Source organism: Athene noctua, chromosome 16 (genome assembly GCF_965140245.1).
Source record: "Athene noctua chromosome 16, bAthNoc1.hap1.1, whole genome shotgun sequence".
NCBI classification, from domain to species: Eukaryota; Metazoa; Chordata; class Aves; order Strigiformes; family Strigidae; genus Athene; species Athene noctua.
In genome coordinates, this window is record NC_134052.1 from 10,514,479 (window position 1) to 10,526,295 (window position 11,817).

The following is an 11,817-nucleotide window of genomic DNA, read 5'->3' on the forward strand; positions in this document are numbered from 1 at the left end:
CTTCACGCTGTGGAAATATTACTCTAATGACTCCAGAAATGTCCCCAGACCTTCTGAGCATCAACCAAGAAAGAGAGGTTAAAGCCACGTCATCTGAGTCATTTACAGTTGATTAAGCAAAGCAGTGGAAGGCACGCAGAACGTGGGTAACCGTTCAAGGATAAGACAGGCTAATGTCTTCCCGTGTCTCTTCTTTCTGATTCTCATCCGCTAATACACACTGATTCACATTCCCCAGTTGACCACAGGGTTGCTGTAACTCGTGCAGTCAAGGGAGATACCTGGGCTTCTCCAGGTGGCAATTCACCACATGTAAGACCTGTCTCATTATTTCACAAATCTTTCTCTCCATTACCTACAGAGGAATTTGAGCTACATGGCTTTTGCTCAGCTTATTCTTATTCTGTGGACCATCCTACCTGAATCATAATAATATGACAGCAATCTAATGCAAAAAGACTCCTGGAATGTGTGCACGTACACCCATGGAGACGTACAGCAAGAAATCTGGCTGTCAGTCAGCCATACCTACGATCTCAATTATTACAAATACTGGCACAATTCAGTGAGACATTATTTCAGGTTTACTTAGGTGAAGATCAAAGCTAATATACACTGAGCTCTATCATTTCCTGTGACAACAAAACCAAGTCATGCAGAAATCCTGCTCCCCGTACAAATGAGGAGAAATTTTTATTCAAGTCTAGTCAAGCTTTTCACTGTTAAGCATTCCTTACACTTGTCCTTATTAAACATTAACAGTGTTAAACATTCTCATCTGCTTGCTGCAAGGAGTAAGAGACAAACCAGCTCCTGGCTGCCACAGGACCCAGAAGGGAAGGCTGGACCAAAAGGGCTTCTTCCTCATCCTCTACACTCCCCAGTAGCATCTCCCTTTTAGCACTGCTAGAATCAATGCTCCAAGGGACAAGGAGGCTCGGTGCAAGAAGGAAGAGCCAACATATTGCTTTACAGAGATCTCATGAATTTCTTGGCATAAATCTGACTGAATGCTAGTGTTGTCCACACAAAAATAAATATGCTGTTTTAACATACACGTCTGACATTTTTTATCCGCATAGGGTCATATTTTCATTCATTTTGGAGTCCAGATTTTCAAATATAGCTTTTAATAATGGAAGATTTTGTTTTCTATCCAGAGCAGCAGGATAAAACGACTTTGAGTTAAAGCCTTCTGGGGATTTTCTGTTGACTCAGTGCCTTCCAGCTACAGTGCACAACACTTTCTGCAAAGTACAGTGTAGAAGCTTAAAAATAAGTGCCAGAATATAATGCAGTGATTGACCTGTGATGAAATTTCAAGTAGCAACTTCCTTTTCCAAGCTGCGCTTTTAAAGAAAACACTTTTTTTTTCCTTTTCTTTTTTTTTTAATCAAAGGCACTGGCTTATTTTACTATGGATATTTGTCTTCCTTGCCATATTATGCCAAACAACATTCTGCCTGCATGTTGAACATGTAATTTAAGTGATTTTAAAGACAGCAGACATGACACTGTTGTCTGTGTTGCCTTAAAAGTTCTGGTCTCATCTCCTAATGTATTCACTTCTACCAGGTTTGAACTTGGCCCAAAGTGTACTGAGTGCTCCCATATATTTACAGGGGAGTGGCTGTCTTCTATGATTGGGGTATCTGAAAAGCCTCCACTTGTAATTTACATGAAATATCAATACAGATGACTGATGTGATATTTTTATTTGGCAATACCATCTTTTGTAGCCAGTCATAGAGACAGACTAATATTATTTGTCAAACAGAGCTGCTATTCATCAAATAAATTATCCATCTGTAATAATGTTTTGCATTATTTGTTCAGATCTATATCTGGCTGAATAATATCTGTCAACATTTATTCAAAGAAGAAGGTATTCATCAAACTAGCTTGATTTCCTTGAAAACACTGCAAATTCTGCCACTTTCAGTAGGAGCTGGAGGAGCCTAAAGATATTTTATTATAATCTATTTTTTTATTGGTATAAAGGTATATGATGACTAAGTACAACAACAAGGAAATTTCAGAGAGCTAGTCTCAAAAAACATTTAGGAACCTAAAATATAAACTGGTGCCTAGTGACATGTCTATAGTACAGCATACAATACAAACTAGTCTACCTACTTCCAGTTTTGAAAATATCGCCATATTGAGGAATCTCAATGCTTAAACACTTCTTGAAGTTCCCTCTGAAAAACTGACAATTTATAGGTCTCACACGAAGCAAATACTTCAGAGTTTCCTCAATCACCACTTAACAGACCAGCATGGACCCTCCTGCTCTAGCAGCACTTGGAACTTGTCAGGAAACGACACTCAGAAAGTAATTACCAGAGTTTCACTGTGAAAACTGAAATGATAAATTTAGTAGTGTTGCACAGAAGACTGACTTCATCTTGTACTATTCGGTGTTTTCATTAATGATCTGGTGATGGACTAGAGATTTTCCTTATTAAATTTGCAGGCTTTGACAAGCAAGTGGAAAGAACTGCAAACGTGTTGCAAAGGGGATTCAAATTCAAAAAAAGCTTGACAAATGAGAGAAACAACAATATACAATTCAACAAGAGGAGAAAAGAATCTTTTTAAAAGTTCATCAAGAATTACCAGCTTCACAAGGACTGGCTGAGGAACACGTTTTCTTCAGAAAAAGACCCAGAAGTTGTAGCGGGTTACAAACTGACACAAGTTAAGAACGTCAGTGTGAGAATAAAAGTGAACATCCCACTGGGAGGTTGTAGACAGCAGCAGAGTCTGCACAACACAACTAATCTTTCCAGTACTCAGCACTAATAAAAGCTTCCCCCAGAATAGTGTGTGAAGTTTTCCATGTCCCCAGAAAAGAAGTGGACATGTTGGCGGAGTCCAGATCAGGACAATGCGAATAACCAGAGCTTTGAAAAAACACATTTACAAAGGAAGAAGAGACCGGGATTTCACAGCCTAGAGGGGCTGGGGAAGTCACAGTCTTCAAGTACATAAACAGCTGCTGCAAAAAGGAAAGGAGCAGGTTGCTCACTGTGTGGTGGGATAAGAAGAAATACAATTTAAATTACAACAAAAGAGGTTCAGCTCAGACATTTGGAAAGCAGCAAGGATAACACTAAGCACTGATCTGCCTAGGGAAGATTATTGAATCTCCCATTACTGAGCATCTTTAAGAAGAATTAAACAAAAAATTTTATGGACACTGTGGGATGCAAAACTCTTGGATGGTGCTTTGATAGATGCCTTACTAGGTTTATGCCATGCCTAACTTCTTTATTTGACCCACATTTTGCATGCTTTTGCCTTTTAATTAAGTCCAAGGCTGAGGGCAAAAACCAAATTGTTTCACTGCTTTTCAAAGCACCACTGTCAGAGGTTTAAAAGATTTTAGAAAACTTCACCCAACCTATGAGAGTTTCTTTCCAATGCAGAGATGGTCCCTGAAAACCCCGCCTTTCAGAGGATATGTGCTACTTTATCAGAACTGACAGAGCTTGGTTGGGTATTACGCAGCCTCAGCATTACCATTGTGATAAAGTACCAAAGAGCAAGACCTACAGGGAAACCTTCTGCAGCAATCCTCACCTCCTAGGAAATACAGTGATGTTTTCCAAATCCTAACTCACACATCCTAGGTCCTGTTTTAGCCAGGCTTGTACTAATGGCCTGGAATTCTAAGGCAGGAGAGGAGATGCCCTTGGCTGTGCAGAGCCAAGCCTATGGCCCTTCAGTTCTTCAATACTGATGGAGAACAAATATGATCAGCACATTAATGGTCATTCTTATTTCCACCCCACACCCATTTGGTGCCCGTTGTCTACTGAGTTTAGCTCTAGTTGTCAGTACTAAATAAGATGGATGTTTCCAAGGGGTGATCTTGGAGTATAACGACCCAGTTGTACACTTCTACATCTTCAAAGAAAAATTCATGACAGTCTCTGAATAGTATTTTTATCAGTTTTCTACTCACCCTTTATTTCTCAGTCCAGGTGCTTACAAATACAAGTGAGAAATTTGGCTATCTAAAAGCATGATGCATTGCTAAAATTCATGGATTCTGCAATTTTGCTGCTTCACTTATTTCACATTAAGCAGGTGTAATATTAAATTAAGTAATCTTAACATGGTATTTTAATTACCTGCTAGTGATTCTCTTCAAATACCTATCAAATATTTTTGCGTGTAGTACTCAAAAAGAAATTGAGATTGCAAAAATTTTTAGATATAATAGTAAGTCCTCCATGCCTGAAACGTGCACAACTAGAGTGCTGGCAAGGCTACAGTCCTGCGCTGACACATCATGAGATTCCTGTGTAAGTTCTGTATGTTTGCACAGAGAGAGACCTCAGTGTACGCACCACATAATGAACGGTGAAACCTTTCCATTTCTCCTATAGATTGCAATGATTAAAATGTCAACTGCCCCATTTATGCTAGAAGTATACCCGATCAGAATGCTACAGTAAATGGGCAGAGAAAACATTTATAGGAAGCCTTACATTACAATTAGTATTACAAAGGCTGGAGGCAGGCACCACAACAAAAATGAAGGAGTTCCCAGTGTGAACTAGTTTCCAGCTTCTACTAATTGTGTAACGAATGACAAACATCTTCAGTTTTAATTTTTTTGTGTCATGCTTAAGCCATTATTAAATCAAGTTTATACCCTCTTCCACCATAACTTTGTTTTCCTCCAGATGTTGGCCTCCACCAATACAAACTACATTTTAAAATTTAAATAAAGTGAAACTTTTTTTTTTTTTTAGAAAGCAAGATTTTTATCTCATAAGAGACTGACTTGCTGAACATTGTTGTCAGTTGAAATTAATTAAATGGGTGCAATCTGAATTACCAAAATAGAGGCAGTTTACCTGGGAAGTAGCTACTATGGGAAGACTTACAAAAGCATTCAGGAATTGTTTTACACTAGGCACATTCAGTACAAAACTCACACTGATTTCAACGTCATGCCACCACAGAAACATGAAGTGTATGTCCTGAAATTATATTTGGTTGCAAAACAATACTCAAGTGTGAATTTACCTGGTAATTTCTTGGTGTATTGAGGTATAACTTAAACACTACACTACAAAATGGACTGAAATAAAGAAGGTGGTTCATACAGAATTACTTCAGTTTGTTACTAACATAATAATGTTCTATGCCTTTAGTTACAGTAATTAAAATAATCCATGGTGATAAGAACTATCACAGATTATCATATTTTCTTATTAACATGATAGTCCAATTAATCTTGTGAAGAAACAAAGATTACCAGACTATTTAACAGTGACATCTAATTATTTTGGAGAAAAACATGCATCTTTCTGTTCACAGGCTTACAATCTCATCTTGTGCCCTAACGTCTTGTAAAAGAAAGATACATTTCAAGCAGAATTGGACTGCTCAAATTATTAAATGCTGAACAAGACTCATTTCATTATACTTGAGGTTTATTAGATCATATTAGTTAACACCTGCTAAGCAAAAAAGAATGAAGTGCAACATAGAGAACACAACACTGATTTCATGCATGTTTAACTGAGAATCCAGGGTCTCTATTAATTTTACATTAATTAGCTGGAACATTTAATGAACAAACTCTTCATTATGTTCTAATCAAAACATGGTCTGAGAGCTTTAGGAAAAAACCCCAACGAGCATCCATCTGCTGCTGTATCATTTCTAACCTAACTTTTTTTTTTTTTCTCCAGGATTCTGGTTTGCTAAAAATCATCCTAGGAAAATATTTAGTCAAATGGGGCTATTTCTCCTTGCCACTCTCCTCCTAAACTGTGACAGATTAGCAGAATGTAATCTGTGTACATATAAATGTTTTTGCTATGTTCTTAATGCTTCCCTAGAAAAGCACCCTACTTTTTCCAAACAAGGTCAGCTTCCTCAGGCTTGGTTAGTTAGACATCTATTTATGCTGGGTCTTTAAATCCATTCTTAAACTAAGGAAATAATTTCTCTTCAAAAAGAGGCTTGGCAATATCCATTATGCTCCCAGTTTCAGGAACTTGGACAATACTGAGAATGAAATAAGGTAGATGGAGCTCCATATGGCTCTGCATCAGGAAATTTAACTCAGGGATTTCATCTTTGTGTAGGTGATGAGGAAGAAATACCTCAGGATATATGTCATCCCTGTCCCACAAGCATTTCTTATCCTCTTTTTTTAATGGACTATTTCCTGCTAGGTAGCAAACTTATGAAAATTCAGTGCAGCCTCCCTGGGTCTTTCGATCTTGTCTTACACAAGAAACACATTCCCCAGCTTTGAGGTGGTTTTAGATGGATCAAGGAAAAGTGAGCTCTGATTCCCACACAGTTTCCACATTGATGCTTTAGTCTGCCTGCAAGTGATTCTGGCTTTCAGTATAGGCACAGTCTCAAAGTGATATGCACCAATATAGCATATCTCAGCCAGCAGTTCTGCAGAACCCACAAACACCCCGGTTCAAAACACCAGCAGGACCAGTGAAGCTGAACTGCCTCACAAGTTCTTTTGCACTGGTTGACATTTGATGCTAACTGCAAGGAGCAGACTGTTCTGAATCCACATCTGTGCTGGACGGACCACCCAATATGTGTAGTCCAGCCATTAGAAGCCCCAGCAGAAGATCAGATTTCTGATTTACAGTTTAACAATAGCCCATCTTGGAGGCTACAAGAGCTGATTCTGAGGCTGGGTACATACATGTTCATGAATATACATATCAGAAGGTATGGAATCATTTGGTCTCATTTAAATGAAATCTATCCCTTGGTAAATACAGAGTGAAAATCTGTTTTAAGCTACCTTGAAAAGGGGAGGGCAGCAGGTGGAAGGGGGGGAGTGGGGGAAATAAATCACCTAAGAGAGATGGCCTTTAACAAAAAGTCTAACAAAAATTGTATGGGAAAACCATGGGGATAAAGTACTTTAAAGTCGTTGATTAAAGTAAAGCAGGGTGGAAAAGCAAAAGGTCTGACAACCATTTCACCTTACGCCATGATCTTATCAGCTCTCAGAAGACTTAGTTGAAAAACCTCAGGAAGACATATAGTCAAGTTTCAAAAGGAGTTCACAAAAAGTTTAAAGCGCACATTTTTCTCAGGTGCAGTTTAACTCTGCAAATATTTTGGTGATCTTACAACTTGAGCTTTGTGCATCTACTTTAATGCAGGCCTTAGGGAGTGAAAGAAAGGGAAAAGTGGCACCATCTGGTTATGGTTTCCTGTTTTCTGATTCTCATTCATGCAAGCCCTTTCTGGTAGCAAACATTTGGTTATTTCCACATCTGTGCTGCCCCTGACCTCCCCAGCGGTACCTGAAGTAAGAAATAAGAGCAATGATTCATAAGCTGCAAGTCGGACCTGTGCGTCACTGCCAAGCAATAAACACACAAGCTGTAGACAGCAGATAAAGGGAAAACACTTCCAGACTGGATTTGTGCCTTTTCAACACCACTGTCATCAACAGCATCTCCAAATAGATCCCAGCACCTCAGCATTTCGTTATACTGAATACTGCCAGGCGGGACCTGCAATTTTATTATACTTCAGGTGCTATTACTTCAGGGGAAGTAATTAATATCTGTCAAGCTAAATGACTCAGTCTTTGAATCAACTGTTACACTGCACAAAAATCTTCAAAGGCCAAGGAGGTTGATGTTGTATGGATGTACCAAAGGCAGCAATTCATCCTGTGCTCTTTTTCCTCTTTGACAAACCGAAGAGCAATAAAAAGGTTTCACCCTGGTTTATGCAATTGCTCTAGGTTTGTCCAAAGCCTTGCCTAGCAAATCTTTTCAGCGAACATCTAATCCTTCCCAGTGACAAAGGGGAATCATGCAAACAGGGTTAGATCCTCCCCATCCCTCATGCTTTGCTAGCCAAGCCACCCTGCATAGGTGCCCAGGACTAAGACCACTCCATCACACCTTCTCAGCCTGCACAATCATTCTTTCTCCTAATTGCTCTTTACTCCAGGTCACACACCTGGGAACCTCCACCAATACATGCCACCAGCTATCTTAGTTCGAGAGGAGTTTTCCACCACTTAATTCTCCAGGGAACAGATTTCCAAACATGCAAGTACTGAAACAAGCACAATGCTACAATGACTATATATCTGGCAGGCACTCTCAGACAAATTCAATAGTGCTACAAACTGATGTATATTCAATGCTGGCATATCAATCACTTCAAATTCCAGTATGATTATCAAAAGGCTGCATTTGCCTATAATATAAACCACTTTTTTTCCCCTCCAATTACCTTATGGAAATTTTTAGTGCAAATAATATATAGTATTAATAAATCCTCTCTAGCATAGCAATAGAAAGACTGATATTTTCTCTTTGTCCATTTCTTTGTATCAGAAAAAGATCACACATTTCAACTTTCTTAAAAATAAAACACAGGAAAATATTGTTTCATACACATCTTCTGCAAACACTTTCTGATATATTAGACCTGTCTGAGCTCATATCACATAATAATCAATTACATTAAACAATCTACTGCAAATTCCTGGCCAATAAAATACAAAGTCATTTTCAGTTTCTGATATGCCACCTTTTCAGTTACACACAACAAATAGCACTTTCATGCAAGCCATAAGAGTTTCTGCCTTTACCTGTGAAAAAGTGTCTTGTGTTCTTGTATTATCCATGTCTGTGAAAATTCTATTTGTTTCATCAGTATCCCATAGGGTTGCAAACTATAGTTTATTCATGAATCACACCTGCTTTTCCACAGCACAGTTCTCGCTCTTTCTCTCTGCTTCTCTCTCTCTCTTATGAAATCTTGCAGCCAATGGCTTTTATTAAGTGTTACTTCCTTTTATGCTGAGAACTGAAACAAACAATAATGATGCTTTGCTTCCTTATGGCAGCTCTGTGAAAGACAAAAAAAAAAAAAAAAAAAAAAAAGTAGAAGTTGTTTGTTCGCTTTTCCTGAACTGATATTTCTGTTCTAGTGACTACCTGAAATCACCAAGCCATGAATGCTGAAATTATGATTTATTACTGTACGTTGGATCTATCTGAACACCCAACAGGTTAGTTACCAAAACAAATTTCATACTAAATGTCACAAAGTTTGCCTCAGGAATTAGAAATACAATGCTCCATTTTCACAGCCATGTTTTTATGCACAGCAGCAATCTTTAACATATGTCTTCAAACTCCAGCATGAACATGTGTGTATTGGATGCAAGCACAGAGGCACCTGCAAGTTAATGTACAAGGTTTCTGTAAAGATAAACAGCATTTTAAACTTTGCCTTTGCTATCTGTATTGGAGGAGACAGCCTAGTGATTAGAAGAGGGAATTAACAGTAAGGCATTCCTGAAATCTAACCCAGCTCTGACAAAAATTGTTCAGCAGCTACAGAGAAAATATCCCTGTTTCCCCACCTATACATGATGAGCTCTATTATGACACAAAAACATATCAAAATTAATTCAGAGATTAAAAGTTCTGAATAGAAATTTCTTCTTCTCCAAACAGAGGTAAAAGGAAAAATCAAAAGCTATTAGGTATCTCCTGCAAAGTAATTTTTTTTTAAAGTGACAGGAATTGAAACATTTTGTTTTGATAATGGGTGCTCTTCCTCTACTAGCATAGAAGCAGTTTTCTAATAGAAACAAGGCAAGGAGAGGAAGTTGAGAAGTTCAGTGCAGTGGGAATAAAGGCAGAGCTTCCCCAGCCCATCCCCACATACCCATGCACATAAATCCCACCTGCTGATGTAGTTATGGACCTTCCGCTGAGGAGCTCAGCTGATTTATCTGCCAGAGCTCAGCTGAAAACCAGCACTACAAAAGTAAAAGGCAAGGGCAGGCAGCCTGAATTCAGGCTGGAAGCCAGAGACAAGCTGTGGAGAGCAACATGGTGCAGAGTTGGCCAACCCATTCACCTTGTAGGCAGGTCTTCAACATGCCAGAAACAGATCTGAAACTTGTACCTAAGAGCAGGCTCTGACAGCCATACAGGATTCACCAGCTTCACGGTCAAGAGCCTTTAAGCTCACACTTGCTAAACACTGTAGATAGACGCAAGAGAGACGATAATAGCAAATGTGTGAGAGGGAAAGGATTAGGAATGAATTCTCCCAAGATTACTTGAGGCAATACAAATTAAAAGGAAGGTCAATATATGCTAATACAAAGAGTTTTTAATAATTTGAACTGATTAAAAGTAAGTCCTACTCTTTGAAAGAATGTTAGCTTAACAAATGCCAAAAATGTAACAGGACCTGACTAAGTCCAGATCTTCTAAAGAAATATTTATTAAAAGATTGTCTTTCTTTCAATGCTCTCAATTCTGACTATTCTATGTCCAACATGACAGGATGGAAATTTTTTGCTAAACTGGAAAAAGAAATCATGGGAAACATGTTTCTTTGACAGCTATCTTGAGTCATTTGGTTAAAATAAAATAGCAACTAATTCGCTCAGAATCAAATTTCTAGTATCAGCCTATTCCCTCTTAGAGTTTTCAGTCCTTGAGGAACTATGATTTTCTTTTTAAATTAAATAATCCCAAGGAACTTCTTTTTATAATGTGATTATAGCGCCACAGAAAACTTTAGAATGGAAAAATGACAGGATTCTTTTATAAAGGATATGCAGAGATATTAGATGGTCTTTTCCCCTCCAGTGCCTGCTGAACAGCATGTTCTGCAAGGTTACAAAGTGTGTGAGAAAGCAGTTAATCAGAATGGAGCTCCATCGCTACTTTTAGAGCAAACATTTTCAATTAATCCAAAGTCATTAATTACACCTTCTTTTAATAAAGGCTCTGGTGTAATTTTCTTTTTTTTTTTCTTTCTCAGTTAATCGATTAAAACATATACCAGAAGCATGTACTGCAGCAAACACATGGGTAAATTTGGTACTTAAACAAACTACTCTCCAGTGAAGATTAAAAGAAAGGGGAAGAAGTTTTGAACCAACATGGAAGAACAAGAACACTTCATGTGTTGTCTGACTGATGCACAAAATAAATGCGATGTGCCAGCAATGTGTATTTTACTTCAGAACAACATAAAAAACTCTAAAGCTGGTGTCAAAGATGACTTTGTGACTTTTCCCTCTTCTTTAGTACTTGCACTAGGTGTGTTTGCTGCTAAACACAGGGGTCCTTTGCCCTGCCACGACCTCTCCAAAGTGCTGCTGGCCACCTCACTCCCCGGCCACCAGCCCCAAGGCTGGTCCTGCTCCCACCGGTGTGCACCTGCCATGCTCTCCTTATGATTTTTAGGCCAAAAAGGCAGTTAAGGTGTCTCAGATTTACTAACAGAGATTCCAAACAGCTTTTTCCAGATTTCCTGCACTTCTGTATCCAACCACAAGGTGTGAACCTCCTCACCAGCCTCCTGGTTGGCATTATCTTGCTTCTCTTGTTGACCAGGGCCCTCAGAGACCTGGGAGTGACTTCACGTGCCAGAAATCAGATTTCCCTACCTGCTTTTTAAAATGCTAAATCCCCAGGAGTTTTCCATTAGGATATTGTGAACTCATTATCTTGTGCTTTATGTGAAAGTTAAAAACGAAGTCCTATGACAAGTATGTTTTTAATCAACCTTAAATATTTAATAGGCAAAAGTCAAAAAAATGTGTGTATCCATTTTTTATTCCAGTAAAGAATTTTCTTAAACATTTTCATACCCAAGAAATAATTTTGGGTTTAAAAAAATATAGTTTGAATGAAACTATTCTCTCTTTTTTTAAATACTTAAAAAAGCATTCATTTCAACGAAAAATTTTTGCCTCTCATTCAAGCATGAACATTTCAGCAGAGCTAGAATGCTCTCACAAAATAT

At 38.3% G+C, this 11,817-nt stretch overlaps 1 protein-coding gene across 1 annotated transcript in view; it reads right to left on the reverse strand.

The window, feature by feature from the left end:
• LOC141967154 (uncharacterized) overlaps positions 1-8,740 on the reverse strand; it is a 42,376-nt gene extending 33,636 nt beyond the window's left edge. Inside the window, exon 1 of the mRNA XM_074920604.1 lies at positions 8,627-8,740. Coding sequence (XP_074776705.1) covers positions 8,627-8,662 — 36 coding nt within the window. The 5' untranslated portion in view covers positions 8,663-8,740. The remainder of the gene's footprint in view (positions 1-8,626) is intronic.
• Between the last annotated feature and the right edge of the window lie 3,077 nt (positions 8,741-11,817).